The sequence below is a fragment of the Notolepis coatsorum genome (assembly GCF_963971535.1).
Source record: "Notolepis coatsorum genome assembly, chromosome: 3".
NCBI classification, from domain to species: Eukaryota; Metazoa; Chordata; class Actinopteri; order Aulopiformes; family Paralepididae; genus Notolepis; species Notolepis coatsorum.
The window spans coordinates 164,775,366-164,793,682 of record NC_140167.1 but is presented as its reverse complement, the minus strand read 5'-3'; the positions used below and the strand labels follow the sequence as shown (position 1 = coordinate 164,793,682).

The window sequence follows — 18,317 nt, the reverse complement described above, 5'->3', positions numbered from 1 at the left end:
CTACAAGGAGGCTCTCTCCAAGACAGCTTACTACTCCACTCTCATCACTTCACAACAAAATCACTCCAGATCTCTTTTCTCAACCATAAATCGTCTCCTCCACCTTCTCACTGTCTATCATACTGCCTATGCTCCTGACCTCTGCTCCAAGTGTCTTGACTTTTTCCAGGCAAAAATGATTTCCATCCAACAACTTCTCACATGCCACTGACGCCAGACTGCACGCTCCCAGCTGCACCCCTACATCCCCAATGCTCTCTCTCCTCCTTCTCCCCAGTGGATGTTCCACTGGTCGCGAAGTTGGTTATCAGAGCCAAAGCGTCCACCTGCTCCCTCAACCCCATGCCCACGGTGCTGGTCAAGGCCTGCCTTCCCACCCTCTGCCCCATCATAACGGACATCATCAACTCCTCTCTGTCATCTGGAATAGTTCCCTCCTGCTTAACCGCCTCCATCACTCCCATCCTTAAGAAGCCTCTGGTCTGGACCCTGGGGTGCTGAACAACTACCGGCTGATCTCCAACCTTCCTTTCCTAAGTAAAACCTTGGAAAGAGCAGTCGCATGCACAGCTTAATCAACATCTGTCCAACCATGAGCTCTACGAACCCCTTCAGTCAGCCTACCGAGCACATCGCAGCACAGAGACCACCCTCATCAAGATCACAAATGACCTCCTGCTTGCTGCAGACTCCGGACACATCAGTCTCCTCATCCGGCTCATCCCCCCCCCCGGCTCCAGTCAACCACGGTGTCCTGCAAGGCTCCGTGCTTGGTCCCCTACTTTTCACCATTTACATGCTCCCCCTCGGTCAGATCATACGGCACTACGGCCTCAACTTCCACTGCTACGCTGATGATACTCAGATTTATCTCAGCACCTCACCATCCTCCCAGCTCCCCCCACAGTACATAGGATGAGCTCTACGAACCCCTTCAGTCAGCCTACCGAGCACATCGCAGCACAGAGATCACCCTCATCAAGATCACAAATGACCTCCTGCTTGCTGCAGACTCCGGACACATCAGCCTCCTCATCCGGCTCATCCCCCCCCGGCTCCAGTCAACCACGGTGTCCTGCAAGGCTCCGTGCTTGGTCCCCTACTTTTCACCATTTACATGCTCCCCCTCGGTCAGATCATACGGCACTACGGCCTCATCTTCCACTGCTACGCTGATGATACTCAGATTTATCTCAGCACCTCACCATCCTCCCAGCTCCCCCCACAGTACATAGGGTCAACTGCCTCCATGCCATAAAAACCTGGATGTCAACCAAACTACTAAACTCCTGCTCCTCACCTACAAGTCCCTCCATGCCCTCACCCGCCGATACCTGTCTGATCTCCTCCACCAGCACACTCCATCCCGGAACCCACAATCTTCTGATCTGGGTCTCCTCTCCATCCCTCGCACCAGGTTGCGGACTTTCGGTGACATAGCCTTCAGTGTGGCATCCCCTACCCTCTGGAACTCTCTCCCCCCTGAAATCCTCAATGCCCCAACCCTGGACACTTTCAAAACATCTCTCAAGACGCACCTTTTCACCAAGGCTGTCCCCACTAGTTAGTTAGATTAGATTTAGAAGGCAACCATGCAAGGTGCCAACCTGCTCATCGGGAGCAATTGAGCAATTGCAATTGTCTTGCTCAAAGACACTACGACACGCTGCCCGGGAGGAGCGGGAATCGAACCGGGAACCTCCGGATTACCGGACGACTGCTCTACCGCCTGAGCCACTAGTACATTTGTAAACCTAAATAAAATATAAAATGACAAACATCCATCCTTCATTATAAAAGCACTGTTGCGTTAATTTAATCAATGTCACAGTCGGCGTAAAAGCTGAAGCTGCGGACCTGTTGCCTAATTGTTTGCCATATGGTTTTACTTTACAATCCGCCTGACGAGTCATATTGTGCTTTAAGTGGATCCTCTGCTGCGGGGGGGGGGGGGGGGCTCCCTATGGACTGCGTCTCACCTGGCTGTCAACTGTACTATATTGTAAGAAATGTAAGAAAAATAAAAGATTTCCCAGTGAAGCACCGACAACCAGGGAGAGTTAAACTGACAGAGAGAGAGAGAGAGAGAGCGAGAGAGAGAGAGAGAGAGAGAGAGAGAGAGAGAGAGAGAGAGAGAGAGAGAGAGAGAGAGAGAGAGAGAGGGAGAACCATGTCAATCAAAGCAGACTGCTTGGGATCGCTGGTTGGGTAAACATCATTCAGGTTTTCTTCCTGGCAAGGAGACAACACAATAATTCACATGAGCCAACTACCTGACACGCGTTGGGATCTGCTACCTCTCTGAGCTGTCATCCACGGCGCATCAAACCATCTGTTGATTACACAAACCCTCTGCCCACTCCAATCTATTTATAGGCCAAGTCTCTGACGGGTCATATGCTGGCTTACTTCTCCTTAGCAGATCTTCTCTCTTCAGTGTCTGTCTGAGTCCACATCACTGTATGCGTCGTGTTTACTACGGAACACACACCCCTACATGGATGCAGTGTGTGTGTGTATGTCCTTGTTTTTCTATCCTTATGAGGACCGAATGTCCCCACAAAGAAGGAAAACGAGAGTTACATGACCAAGCTGTTTCAGGGATAAGGATTAGGTAAAGGTTAGTGTTGTGGTTATAAGATAAGATAAGATCAAATAAGATAAGATATTCCTTCAGTGATCCCCTTGGCGGAAATTTGGGCGGTCATAGCAGCATGGGACAGGGGGGAGGGGAGGTACAGGTATGGGCAGGGTAATAGTAGAAGGACATAATTATAGGCAATACAATTAGATTTGAATTTTGAAATATGAGAAAAATAAAGATAATTAACTCCGACTATAAAAATACAAGAAAAATATACGGTGTAAACAAAGGTGCATATGAGGGTCTGTATGCTCTGTTGGTTATAATATGTTACAATAAATATAGGCAATAAAGATCTGTATCAATTAATTTATGTCAATGGAATGTCACCACAGGATGTGTGTGTGTTCATATGTGAGCACATACATGCATGTGTGAATGTGTGTGTACCATGTACTCTACTCTGCTCCTATAACTGCCCCTCAGAGCCCTGAGTTATATTGTACGTGTACTGTTTTTATAATATATTATAAATTATAAAGAAAGAACAATTAAGACTTCATGAAGTTGAGGGGTAACAGGTTATTTCGCTTTTTCTCATGTTACTTATTTAGTTTTTTCTCATATTACTGTAAGTATTGCTTGTTAAATATGTGTAATTGACAGACCATCTATGTCTATTGTTTATGTATTGTTTTGAGTAAGGGGGCAGGCTAGATAATATTTTCTTCTCCATGCTCCTTTTCGCTCATGGAATGTGTAAATTGAGAGGTACTTTGATTATGAAATCCTTTATTTTTATTTTATGGAACTGTTCATTACTGTGAAGTGTGAACGGAAAACATTTAATTTAATTAAATATTCAAATAATATCAAATGATTGCATGACCGTTTTAGGGAAATGTTATTATTTTGATATTTGGTTATTTTCTTCAGATAGTCCTCAGTGTGGCTCTGTGACTAACATGTGTGTTAAGTGACATTTGTGTTATGTGATCAATAATACGTGATTGTGGCTGCCTTACCTGACCAATAAATGTAACTTCAATGTAATTTGTACCAGTGATTGACAGAAATGAGTGCTCATAGACATTTATTAAGATTAACAAGATATATACATACATAATAAAATTGTATTTTACAAGCAATCTTAAAAGGGGCAGAGTTCAAACCAACATACCAATAACAAGAAGATGAACAAGGAATGTTTAATATGGTAAAAAGTCCTTATAGATTAACCTTTTAGTACATAGTTAAAGATATGTTACATGTAAAATGACAATGTCATTTTAGATGATAGCATTGAAATTTCACAGCAAAATAAACATCTTAGGTGAGCAAGTTAAAGATCCAGTGCAATGATGTTTTATAAATTATGTTATGAATTGTTTAGTGGCCTGTAGACACTACACTATAGATGATTAACTCTCAATAGACTGAGGGGGCGTGGCCTGTTCACTCACTATAGATGATTAACTCTCATTATTACATGGCGTTTTAACATTCGCCAAAATGCTTGATTGTGATTGGTCAATAGTGCTCGGTTGCCCCTAACAGCGGTCAATTATTTCTCGATAATTCACCGCTGCTACGGGCAACGCGCAATAATGACCGCTGTTAGGGGCAACAGAGCGCTATTGACCAATCACAATCAAGCATGTTGATCGCAGTCAGATGACAGAGGAGCAACAGAACTGCGTCTGCATTTGATCTAGTCTTGTCGATGGCGTAAAATGAATTACGTATATTGTTAGTAAGTTACTGTAGCCCTGTAATAAGCGGGATAATGTACGGTCAATTATTTTGCGACAATGACCTCGTCACTAGACACTATAGAGTATAGATGCTTGATAGGACTATGCTGATGGGGGGGCGCCACTCAGCTAGATGTGACTGAGGGGCCAATCGGAACAGCTACATGTGACTGATGGGTCAATCAGAACAACTACATGTGACTGACGGGCCAATTAGAGCAACAAGTGTGTATTATGCAATATTTAAGAGGAAACAGATTGGATATTTGAAATGGGTTGATTCTGATGATATCCATGGGAATATAGATCAAAGAGTAGTCATCATTTTCAGTTTTAACAATCTTAACATTTTAATAATACATCAAATTTGTATAGTGCTTTTCCGAATGCTCAAAGACACTTTACAGAACAAAACAAACAATACAGTTTTAAATTTAATTTTGGTAAATTTTACGTCAACATACCTTCTGCAACATAAAATGCAACAAAATTGAAAAACACAGTTTTCATTGCATTGAATCTTTAAAATCTAAGGTCCCCATAATTTCCTATTGTACAAAGAAAATACAGTCCAGTCGTCTCTCATATAAATAACAAGCGTTCTTTGCCCGATTAGTTAAACTGTTGGAGCAGAGTACAGTAGCTCTTTGGTCACGAAGGCAGGAGACATCACCTGGCTGAGCTGTGAGGTTTAGAGACACTATTACAAACATGATGTTGAAAGGAGTCAGGGTTATTGGGCGGAAAAGGTTACATTTAAGCAAATACAACCAGCTGGAGATAAATGTCGAACGTTTGATGTTTTAAAAACGTCAGGATAATTGACATTTTCCACCACTATTGGATGTTTTCCAAATATATTGGCTGATGGATTTGACAAATCAGAATGAGAATGTCCATTACTGTTGTTTGTATAGACCTGTTTGTTGTATACAAACATACCGTGTTCGAGCCAATCAGCAATTCCAACTGAGTCACGTGACTAATGTTGCCCCCTACCTGTGCGAGCTGCTGTGCTAAAAAAGTATGACAGGGCTCTATGGAGAAACCATGGCACTTCCCTGACTAAATGTAGTTTAAAAAAAACAGCTGGATGTCATTTAGCCAAATCAGCATGGTTGCATGTGAGTCTTTCACCTTTTACATATCTAGCTTTGGCATGGATTGATTGTTTAGATCGCAAGCATGGCTAACAAATGCAAATATATTATAGTCTGCCCTGTTGTTCTGACCAGCATTACGCTCCTTTTGCCCCCTTGATGCGCGCGCACACTGAGTCTGACGTGGACAGTGAACAGGTCTATAGAGGTGTGCTGGTGTGTCGGGCTTCAGTAGACACCAAAGTAGGCCTACTGCGTTCAGCTTCATTTTAGGTTTGTCAGAATACAATCATTAAAGGTGCTATAGATAACATTCAGCCACTAGATGTCACACTAGAGCACCAGCAGGTACTTTATCCAATCAGGTGCTTTCCACGTGGGGAAATGGGAAGTAGGAAGGGGATACATGTACTGTAAACAACATTCATTTTGGACCTGCAAACTATTTTTACATGATAAATGAATGAAATAATATTTGTATTCTGCACCTTTCTTTTTTTTTTATCTACTTTTTCTCCTCCTATTTTTCTGTATTTTTCTCCCGTCCCAATTTAGTCGTTATGCCAATTCCCCACTCCCCTTCCTGGTCGTTGCACGCATTTGCCCCCCACTTGCCGGTCTAGGGAGCCCTGAAATCTATCACATGCTTCCTCCGATACATGTGGAGACAGCCAGCAGCCTCTTATCACCTGACAGCGAGGACCCTCACTGGGGAAGTGTAACGCGTGGGAGGATCACACTACCTCCCCCAGCTCCCTTCCTTGCTGTGCAGGCGCCCTGACCGACCTGTAGGAGTTGCTGTTTACAACGACCAGGACCCATCCCACCGGCTTTCCACCCGCTGACACTGCCAATTGTGTCAGTATGGACGGCCGACCAAGCCGGAGGTACCGGGGCAGCCGGATTCGATCCCACTGTCTCTGCGGTGGTAGACAGACGCTTAGTCCGCTGCACTACCCGGCCGTCCTATTCTGCACCTTTCTAAAAGCTCTGTGGATGTATTATTATTATTATTTTTTTTAATTATTATTATTATAAAAACTGGCACGCATTATCCCTTCTCAAAAACTGAATGATAAGATATGGTGATTTGCAGTGGTGGAAGAAGTACACAGTTCCTTTACTTAAGTAAACGTAGAAATACTCAGATAAATGAGTACTCTGGTAAAAGTAAAAGTCATCTATTCAAATACTACTTAAGTAAAAGTAGAGAAGTATTTTCTATTGGATGTACTTAAGTATCTAAAGTAAAAGTACACATTCTATGTGACGTTTATGTATCCATTGACCTCTATAGGTTGTGTTAAAGTGGTACAGTATGTGGTCCAGTTATGCTGCTCTGATTACGTCCTCTTGAAGTTGACAGGCTTCAAATGTGAAAGTATATCATCTTCATAATTTTTTATTTTGTATAATATTATGTTTTCAATACAAAATCATTTTCTTCAAAGTAACTAGTAACTGATGGGTTCAGATAAATGTAGTGGAGTAAAAAGTACCATATTTCCCTTGAAATGTAGTGGAATAAAAGTATAAAGTTCCCTCAAATGAAAATACTCACATAAAGTACAAGTAGCTTGAAAATTTACTTAAGTACAGTAGGCCTACTGGAGTAAAAATACTTACAGTAGTTATTTTCCACCACTGGTGATTTTAAACAATAATAATGCTCTTCGTCTGCCAGATTTACACAATGATGGTCAATAATGACCTAAATCTTTAAATAAATGAACTTAAAACGTGTTAAACAGGTGTACGGTCTCACAAATGAGAGTAGAATTCTGACAACAGAACATTCTAATGAAAATGGGTCACAACGGGTACTGGTCATTAAAAGCTACAGACGGGTTTCACTGGAATTCTGTTGCTAGGTGACAGTTTGGACCCAGATGTTAGTACTTCCTGTCATCTATTGCATTAGCAAACATGGCAACAGGAAAAACGTTTATCGTTGTCACTTTTGAAACCGTCGAAGCGGTTAGAATTCTAACATAGAATTCTGAGGGGGGAGGGTTAAATGTTTATAAATATTACATTTCAAACTATATTCAAAGTTTACGTATTATGCGAAATTGTGAAAAAGCAGCAACTATGGTGACAAGCACTGAATATATACACTCCCAGATGTGAGGATCTCTCTCACAAGGAGCTTGTGCAGTTTCATAATAGCCTTTGAAATATACAGTACACATGCCTACAGTGGTTTAGTCAGAAGGTAGGACTAGTAAAATCAGTGGTGGAAGAAGTACACAGTTCCTTTACTTAAGTAAAAGTAGAAATACTTGGTAAAAGCCCTCCATTCAAATTCTACTTAAGTAAAAGTAGAGACGTTTTTGCTATTGAATGTTCTTAAGTATCTAATGTAAAAGTACACATTCTACATGACGTTTGTGTATCCATTGAACTCTATAGGTTGGGTTAAAGTGGTATGTGGTCCAGTTATGCTGTTCTGATTAAAGGTTATGTTAAAGTGGTATGTGGTCCAGTCATACTGCTCTGATTATGTCATCTTGAAGTTGACAGTATATAATAGTTGATATAGTTATATATAGTTTTATTTTGTATATATTACGTTTTCTATGCAAAATCCTTTTCTTCAAAGTAACTAGTAACTGATGGGTTCAGATAAATGTAGTGGTGTAAAAAGTACATTTCCTTATAAATGTAGTGGAGTAAAAGTACAAAGTTGCCTAAAATGTAAATACTCGCATAAAGTACAAGTAGCTAGAAATTGTAGCTAAAAATACTTAGTTACTTTCCACCACTGTACAGTATATACGCTTATCAATACTGCTTTGTTTGACTGTAGTCAGAGATACGTTTCTTACCTTACAACCTGCAATATTCCCCATGTTACAATTGCATTGACATAGACACTGTAAAAACGAATCAATATTAATATAGTGATGTTTTAAAACAAAACATGAAATGGTACATACAAACGGAATCCAAAAACAGAAGTAGCTTGAAAATAGTTTCTTTGTTGTAGGGAAAACTGAAACATCATTCTAATTTCATATTCAATAAAGTTCCCCTCACATAGATCTTGCTGGTATAATTTCTCATCAAAACACATTAAAAAAAAAGAAATCCTCATTGAAGAAGCAGAATATTTCAGAAACATCAAATAAATACTGTTATTCACTTACACACATATATCTACAAGACAAAAACGTGAAGGAATGATTGCAACATGGCCATGTTGGTTTGTTGACAAACACGGAGGAGGAACCAGAGACTCACTAAGGACTCCATCTTCTTCTTCACCGTCGTCCTCTGACCTCTGACCTCTCACTGCTCAGTGTTGTGTGTGAAACTGTGGACGTGATAATCAGTTGTCAATCAATGCAGAATTGGCTCAATCCCCACCCTCTTTTCTTGATCCTCCTATCACAACTGTTGCTTCTGAGGAAAGCAGCCACAGGTTGAGAAGCAGCCATGCGGTGGAGGAACGCCATCAGTTTGATACACAATAATAATAATTAATAATACATAATAATCTGTGGGATTATGAATAAATTCTTACCATTCATTTTCTACGGTGTTGTTTTTTCAGTCGGCATTCCAAGTGTTCCCAAAAGAGCCTTTGGACATCTCATCTGTGATGTTCATGACAGGGACACCTCTGAGGAAGCAATAAGTAGGCAACACATTTTTTTTTATTCGCTAAAGAAATGTCAGTTATGCACATAATCATGTTCCTTGTAATAAGCAGCGAATACATGTCACATGTACGATGGATGAACTTACGTTTGCCCCCCCAGGGGAACCGTCTCTTTCCCGAGTCCATCGTCGTCCTGATTTAAGAAGAAAATTGACGTACGATATGAATTGCGATAATCCAGAGAAACACTACGCCAGCTAGCTCTCTATTGACCATATTCACAGGGCGGCCATTTTGCTCTCATGTCAGAGCCTTCGTTCCATTTCAAATCTTTATTTCAACTCGTGAGACACCGAGGTTACCCTCGTTTACAGCCACGACAAGCTTACAAAACAAAGACACAGTTTATCAGCAATTGCATACGTATATACTTTAGGCATAATATATAAGAATAAACAATAAAAGATCGAGCTAAGACAGTTACAAGTCGACACACAATGGTCAGAGATCAGTCAGTTGGAAGGCAAAGAAAGAGGAAGTCCAACCTGAGCACGACATAAGAGCAAAATGGCCGCCATGTGAATATTATGGTCAATTGGATCTAAAAGCGACACATTGATAAATAAACAAAGTCACTTTGACCTCCAGTACCGTGGAGGTGAGTCGTGGTCTTGTCATTAGTCGCCTAATGTTTCAACGAAACAAGCTCTGAAACATTTAGTCACTTTAACCCTTTCACTACCACACTACAGAAGGTTAACCTTTCACTACCACACTACAGATGGATAACCGTCTGTAGTGTGGTAGTGAAAGGGTTAACCTTCTGTAGTGTGGTAGTGAAAGGGTTAACCATCTGTCGTGGGGTAGTGAAAGGGTTAACCTTCTGTAGTGTGGTAGTGAAATGTTAACCTTCTGTAGTGTGGTAGTGAAAGGGTTAACCTTCTGTAGTGTGGTTGTGAAAGGGTTAACCCTCTGTTGTGTGTCAGTGAAAGGGTTAACCTTCCGTAGTGTGGTAGTGAAAGGGTTAAGCAGCGAGTTCCCTTTCAAACATACCTCTTCATCGGAGTCCTCCAGTGTCTTCTTCTTGCTGTCTGGCATCAGGTCGTCCAGCCAACTCATCTCCTTCTTGGAGAAGATGAGGTCCATCAGCTTCCTGATGAACACCAGAGCCAGAACCTGCAAGAGTAGAAACCATCAAACACCAGAGCCAGAACCTGCAAGAGTAGAAACCATCAAACACCAGACCAGCACCTGAGAGAGTATAAACCATCAAACACGAGACCAGAACCTTCTAAAGTAGAAACCATCAAACACCAGACCAGCACCTGAGAGAGTAGAAACCATCAAACACCAGACCAGCACCTGAGAGAGTAGAAACCATCAAACACCAGACCAGCACGTGGAAGAGTAGAAACCATCAAACACCAGAGCCAGAACCTGCAAGAGTAGAAACCATCAAACACCAGACCAGCACCTGAGAGAGTATAAACCATCAAACACGAGACCAGAACCCGCAAAAGTAGAAACCATCAAACACCAGACCAGCACCTGAGAGAGTAGAAACCATCAAACACCAGACCAGCACCTGACAGTAGAAACCATCAAACACCAGACCAGCACCTGAGAGAGTAGAAACCATCAAACACCAGACCAGCACCTGAGAGAGTAGAAACCATCAAACACCAGAGCCATCAAACACCAGAGCCATCAACAGTACAGGTTTCCGGTGGCATGCTGTGACACGTTTGGTTGCTTCTCTCCGGCTGCTCCCATTAATCAAATATAAGTATTCCGATGGACTTTTGCTACTAATTAATTAAAACCTCTTTGTTCTGAGAAAGACTTTTATATTTTTCCGTGTGATACCTCATTGAACTTGAACTATCAAAGCGTGTAAGAGGGCAAGACGACACAATCTGGATTGACTACACCTGTTTGTTTAACGAGCCACAGGCACACCTGCTGCTGTTCACCATGGCTCAAGGCACGCGCCACGGTAAATCTTTCACTGCTGAAATGGCTACGGTAATGCGTGAAATTGTTAGAGAAGAAATCACTTCAGCCTTGGATATTAAATTGGCTTCAGTTAATACATGTCTGGATAAGCTAAAGACCCAGGTGTAGTCCTGTATTGACAGAATTAATGACCACGACCAGGCCAGTGTTGAAGCTGATGTGAGAATCTCTGAGCTGGAGCGTCGCCAGAATACGATAATGGAAGAAAATAAACGTCTGCGACAGAAGACAGAACAGCTCGAGAATCACAGCCGAAAGTTTAATATAAGAATTTTCGGGCTCTCTGCTGGTATTGAAGCTGGCAACTATACCACCAAGCTCCTGTATGAGATGTTTGGAGAAGATATTATTGGACCCGCTCCAGTCGTTTGTGTGGCGCATCGCACTGGCCCCGTGAAGAATGCTCCTCGGTGCATGATTGCGAGGCTATACAGCCTTGAGGTCAAAAGAAAGATTGTTCGGCTGGCAGGAGAATCAAAATCTATAAGCTACAATGGGGCAAAGATCAGCATTTTCCCCGAAGTTAATCCCGAAATCCTAAAGAAAAGATCTGAATTTAAAGAGGTGAGATCTGAGCTGCGAAGGCTTGATAGGAGGGAGACGTCTAAGCAATGGTGAATTATCTATTAATCAGCGCAAGGACATTACAAGAAAGCAGGTATTAAAATGATCTATTGTTGTCTATTATAACCTACAGCTGAGTAACCTCACGCTGATATTGGCTATTAAGTAATATGGAAACCCGACATGGTCTAATGGATTCTTTATTTATTTTATTTTCCTCAAATGTTGTCCATTAGCCTCTCTGTTGCTTATATGAGGTGGGGTTCCTTATTTCTCGTTCTCTTTTTTTTCACTTGCTATTGCCTGCAGTTCTCCTTTTTATATATATACATATATATATATATATATATATATATATATATATATATATGGCTTTTTGTCTTTTTTTTGTTGTGTTTAAAAAAATATAAATTAAAATAAGAAAAAAGGGGCCTATAGTAATTAGCTTATTGGTGCTTTATGGTTCACTATTAGTAGGCATTATTACAAATCCCCTCTATTTTTTAGGCATCTACAGTTTATAGCCTACATCTTTGGTTTTCTTTTCCTTCATAATTATTATTATTATTTTTATATAGTATATTTACTATTTATATTTTTGCATCTGAAATTCTCATTATTTCAACAATAGGCTTTTTTTGTTTCAATGTTTTTTTTTATAATAATTAGGTTGGTAGCACACTTGCATAATACTCCATATAAAGGTTTTCTATAGTCTTTCCACACTCTTTTTTTTTTAAACTTATTTCTACCATTGAGCACTCCTTTGAAATTAATGATTATTATTTTATGAATTTCGTTTAGTGTTAAATATTGGTTACTTAATATTTAAGTTGTTCTACTTTCTCCCCCTTTCTTTTGTTTACTACCTTTGCATAGTATATATATATATATATATATATATATATATATATATATATATATTAAATGTTTTATATTTAATCGTTTATTTTTTTTAAGTATAGGTAGGGGAGTGAGTCTAACGTGTATATTACTACCTTCTTTGTTATTATTATTAGTATTATTATTATTAACTACTTGTTTTCTTCTTGTTTTTCTCATTTCATTATTTGTTTTCCATTACTAAAATTCTCCTCAGACTAAACTTACTATAGTTTAGTATATAACCACTTGCATTAGCATAATACTTAACAGATGATATAGATAATATCAGACATTCATATTCACCATCTTTTGATGGTTAAATAAAATGCTACTATAGGCGATATTATCAGTACTACTAATTATTGCTGTTTCTTATTTGTTTTTACTTTCACTCAAGAAGGTAGTTATATATCGTATTTGCTTTCGCGTCCCGCTCTGAGCCTTACGAGATACCTCCCATTTCCTGGGATACCTAATGTATCTCCCACGAACAACTTACATGCACCCCACCTGTATGGGGCCCAGCCCCTTATGGTGGCACAGCCCATATAACCGTGACTCTGGTCATGAAACACCCTTCCTCTATTTTCGTCCCAGCGTAATGGATGCGTGCACCATACGAGACTAGCGGAATGAAAAGATTAAGGAAGATTCGTAATGTTGAGGGCTTACCGGAGAGTTGTTTTTACCTGGATTCTCCGGAGCTTGTTTCGGCGACACATGAGACCTGTGCTGGTGGTTCCTCGGCTGACGGCGACGGACCGAGGGGCAGCCTACAAGGTTTGGCTAACGGGTCGGCTTGTACAAAGGTGAGGTCTGTGTCAGTAGGCATCAATGTCGGTGTTGGTCGTGCTGTGGAGTATGTTTCGGCACCAGGGCCGGGGCGGCTTGGCGATCGTTCCACTGTAGTGGGCGATGTCCTGGCGATCCTGGAACATGCTGTTAACGCTAATGCTACTACTGCTTCTTCTGCTAACGCTGATGTTGACGCTGGAATGTCTAATAATCCCCGCCGCGGGATTCCGCTTTTCCCTCCTCTTGCCAGCTTCATTGATGAAGGTCAGTCGGTGGTGGATGTGGGGGGGTTCGCTGAGCTCTATTTACCTTTTTTGCGGGTGAAGGGGCTGATGACGGGGTGCAGCCCGGGGGTACCTTGGCTAAGTAGCCAGGTAGCTTCTTTTTTGTGCCCAGGCGGGGATGAACGACGTTCCGCCCGGCTGTTGCTTGATAGCATGTCGGCTCGGAGGGTGGCAGTATGGACGAATGAGTGGTATACTGCTGCAGGATGGCATTTAGCGGCGGCCAGTGTTTTGGCTCAGCTGGCTACTTTCCTATCCAAGATGGCGTCGGGTTGTAGGTCTTTGGGTCCAACCGACACTATGAACGTGATTCATGTTTGTGGTGTTATAGAGATCTTGACTCAGTCGCAAGCTATAACTGCGGGGAGGATTCGGATGCTATCGACTTTGGTTGTTAGGCATGTTTGGTTGGAGCAGTCTCCTCTTGGGGAAGAGGATAGGTTTTCTCTCCTCACGACTCCTTTTTCCACAGATAGTCTTTTTGGGCGTTCTGTGGAGGCGCAGGCGGTTATTGATCCGGGTCCTACACCGCCTCACGCTGTGCAGCCAGGGGTGGGAGCACGGTCTCGTCAACGACTGTGGCGAGATCCTCGACAGGCGGCCATGTTTCCCCCGCCAGTGGTGCCCTGGTTGGAGAATCGACAGGGTATCGCAAGGCCGACAGTCTTGGCGGCCGAGGGATCGGCCATTTTGGGTGATTTCGGGTTTGGTAAACCAACCCGTCGTCATTTTGCCGCGAGCAGCCCGCTCCCCGTTCAATCCTCTCTCTGGTATCCCCAGAAGCGGGGCTCTGAGCGTTCTCCTTTGGCTGCGGGCCGCGAACCTTCATTGAAGCGTATGCGGCCCCATTCTTCGCTTCTCATGGAGACAGGGGCTGACACCCAGTTGATGGCTGAGCCTGGGTCTGTCCGTGAGAATGTTCCGTCGTTGCGTGGTTCCTACACCGCAGGTTGTGGGTGGGTGGAACCTGGTGTTACAGCTGCCACTAGCTCCAGTGGTCAGCAGGGGGACTCGGTGCCTCTTCTGTTGAATGCTCAGCAGGGGTTACCCCGGCTTCGCCCTCGCCAGGCGGGGTATCGCGCTGTTGCCTCCCACTCCCGTCAAACCGGCAGTGGTCTGCAAAGGAGAGGTGAGCGTGATTTGAGTGGTAGCAATATCACTGCAGGGCTTCGGCGTGTAGGAGCCCATGGGGTCCTCAGGCCTTGCGTGTCTGGCTGCGGAACAACTCCTCAGCGTGTGCTGGAGGGGTGTTCAGGGGGTGAGTGTGTGTCCACAAGTTTGATGACCGCTCCTCCCGTATCAAACCGGCCCTTTCTGTCGGGGTCCCCCCTTGGGTGCTTTGCACGACGGGGGGGACCGGGCCAATTATCTGCTGTTCCTTGCGGCCCAGCGTCAGTTGACGGCGGGGGCGCTGTGGGATTATATTCACATATGGCAACGGGAATGCCCTTTGAATCGGTGGATGAGGAGAACGTTAGAGGCGGGGCTGGTTTTGCAGTTTGCGCGGCCCCATCCTCCGTTCTCAGGTTTGGTGCCGACCCTATTGTTAGGGTCGGGCGCAGTGACAGCCCTGGCCGACGAGATCCAATCTCTGTTGGCGAAGCAGGCCGTCGTTGTGGTCCCGAGAGAGGACGCAATGTCAGGCGTCTACTCCCGTTATTTTCTGGTGCCCAAGAAAACTGGGGGAGTCAGACCTATACTGAATCTGTCCATGTTCAATCGGTTGATTGTAGTGAGACCGTTCAGGATGTTGACCGTCCGACTCCTTCTGCTTGCTGTCAGGAGGGGGGACTGGTTCACCTCCATAGACCTGAAGGATGCGTATTTTCACATACCCATTTTCCCTCCTCACAGGAAGTTCCTACGGTTCCTGTTTCAGGGCGTAGCGTACGAGTACCACAGAATGCCGTTCGGTTATTCTCTGGCTCCCCGCACATTCACCAAGTGCGTGGCGGCTGCTCTGGGGCCTTTACGTCGTCGGGGGATACGAGTCCTGTTCTATCTCGACGACATTCTGCTCCTCAGCCGTTCAGAGGAGGTTGCCAGGTCTCATACTCGACTGGTGGTGAAATTCCTCACCAGCCTGGGTTTTGCTGTGAATTGGAAGAAGAGTACCCCTCTTCCCAGTCAACAGGTGGAGTACTTGGGCTTGACATTGAGGTCGAAGCCCATGCTTGCAACCCTCTCGGAGCAGCGTCGGGGGGATCTCCGTCACGCGCTCTGGGGTTTCCGTCTGGGAGGGACGGTTACGGCGCTGCAGGTGATGCGTCTGCTGGGCCTTATGTCGGCGGCCCACACGGTGGTCCCTCTTGGCCTCCTCTTTATGAGGCGGATACAGAGGTGGTTTCTCTCTTTGAGAATAGATCCGGTGTGGGGCAAAGGGAGACGGTTGACGGTTCCTTTGTCGATATGGGGGGATCTCGCCCACTGGGGGAGGCTGGGTATCCTCTCCGCTGGGGTCCCCATGGGCAGCAGTGGCTCCCATGTCACGGTTTTCACCGACGCCTCTCTCACAGGTTGGGGAGGGGCGTTTCGGACCCATACAGTGGGGGGCAGCTGGACGGGTCATGCCGACCCAGCTGTCCTGCATATCAATGTGTTGGAGTTGAAGGCGGTCCTCCTGGTCCTCAAACGGCTCGGCCACCTGGTGGTAGGCAAACACGTTTTGGTCAGGACGGACAATGTGACGGCGGCGGCGTATATCAACAGGCAGGGTGGGACTCGTTCCGCCCGCCTGCTCCGGGTGGCGCGCGAACTGTTGCTATGGGCATCCCGCAGGCTGCGCAGTCTGCGGGCGCTCCACGTTCCTGGTACGGAAAATGTGGCGGCGGATATAATGTCTCGGGGCGGTCCTCGTCGCGACGAGTGGGAACTCCGCCCCGACATAGTCAGACAGATCTGGGATCGGTTCGGGGAGGCCTCGGTAGATCTGTTTGCGTGCCGATGTTCTCACAAGTGCCCCTTGTGGTTCTCGCTCAGTCGAGCGGATCATCCCCCCTTGGGGGTGGATGCCTTCTCGACCTTTCCGTGGCCGCCCGGTCTTCTGTACGCCTTCCCTCCTGTACAGCTGTTGAGTCAGCTGTTGGAGCGGATACGGAGGGAGCGCAGGACGGTGATCCTGGTCGCGCCGGACCGGGGCACGTCAGTGTGGTTTCCGGTCTTAATCCAGCTTCTGGTCGCTCCTCCTTGGGTCATTCCGTGGTCAGCGACGGCCCTCTCGCAGCACAACGGAGTGCTTTTCCAGCCTCCGGTGTTGGGTCAACGCCTGGTGGTGTGGCTGGTGGGAGGGTGAGTCTGGAGAGGATGGATCCCGCGGTGGTTGATACCATCCGGTGTGCGCATGCTCCCTCCACTGTCGCGGTTTACGCGGGCAGGTGGCGTGCGTTCCAAGAGTGGTGTAAGGGGGGGGGGGGGCTGGGACCCAGTCTCCTGCCCCCTGGATGCTGTTCTGCGTTATCTCCAGTCTCTTCTTGGTAGGCTGTCGGCTTCGACAGTGAGGGTATATGCGGCAGCTATATCCTCCTATCATGAGGGTTTTGAGGGGACTGTTTTGTTCAGCCACCCTCTTGTGAAGCGTTTCCTGCTTGGCGCTCGACGCGTTAAGCCGGTGCAACGCTCCTTGGCTCCGACTTGGGATCTTCAATTGGTCCTCGGTCGGTTGTCCTTGGCCCCGTTTGAGCCGCTCGAGCAGGCGCCGTTGGGACAGCTGTCTTTCAAGACCGCGTTCCTACTGGCTGTCACTTCCGCTAAACGCGTGGGTGAGCTCTGTGCTCTCTCGGTACGTCCAGAGTGCCTGTCTTTTCGGACCGATTGCGGTGCCACTCTGCGACCTAATCCTGCTTTCGTGCCTAAGAATATCCGGAGTTCCTTCCGCTCCCGGGATATTGTGGTTCAGGCTTTTCGTCCTCCTCCTCACACTAGTGAGTTAGATGCGGGCCTTCACCTGTCATGTCCAGTCCGTGCTTTGGGGATTTACCTCAGCCGTACTCAGGACTTCAGGGTTACCGACCAGCTTTTTGTCTGTTACGGTGGGGCTCGTGCTGGTAAGGCACTGTCGAAGCAGCGCCTGTCCCATTGGTTGTGTGAGGGTATTACCCTCTGCTACACGTTGGCTGGGCAGGATCCCCCTGGGGGCGTCAGGGCGCACTCCACTCGTGGGGTGGCTGCCTCTGCCGCTCTCCTGGGTGGGGCCTCGGTGGAGGACATCTGTGCTGCGGCTTCATGGTCCTCACCGGGCCCCTTTGTAAGGTTTTACCTCATGGACATGCCCGGGGGTTCTGTCTCCCAGGCGGTTCTGGGGTCTGTGGCCTTTCCTGCTTCCCGTCCTTTGGTCGGGTATGGGTATGGGCCACAGTGTGTTGAGTCACACGTGGTTCCGCCTGTACGGTGTGTTCAAGGGGTTCTAGTTCCCTCTTGTTCGCATTCAGGTGGAGTTGACTGCGCCCCCCCTTCGTTAGGAAGGATGGGGTGACAGGGCTCCCCGCACCCCTTGATGTGGGCTTACGGGTCCTCAGGGGGTACATCTGTCGGGTCTCGCGCCCGCTCTTCCCCATTATCTCGTAAGGCTCAGAGCGGGACGCGAAAGCAAATACGATATATAGCAATATATTAGTATTGGCTGAGCGTCCCGCTCTGCCCGGCCCTGTGTTCCCTCTTGAGGGATCTTTTCCTGGGACGGGTTTTGGCGAGGAAGGGTGTTTCATGACCAGAGTCATGGTTATATGGGCTGTG

The 18,317-nt window shown here is 45.5% G+C and overlaps 1 protein-coding gene across 1 annotated transcript in view; it reads right to left on the bottom strand.

The window, feature by feature from the left end:
• Positions 1 to 8,990: 8,990 nt before the first annotated feature.
• The window catches only part of slc4a10b (solute carrier family 4 member 10b), a gene marked incomplete at both ends in the record, with an annotated part of 308,140 nt that continues 298,813 nt past the window's right edge, over positions 8,991 to 18,317 (bottom strand). The window contains 3 exons of the mRNA XM_084311423.1: positions 8,991 to 9,063; positions 9,189 to 9,235; positions 10,096 to 10,218. Coding sequence (XP_084167549.1) covers positions 8,991 to 9,063; positions 9,189 to 9,235; positions 10,096 to 10,218 — 243 coding nt within the window. The remainder of the gene's footprint in view (positions 9,064 to 9,188; positions 9,236 to 10,095; positions 10,219 to 18,317) is intronic.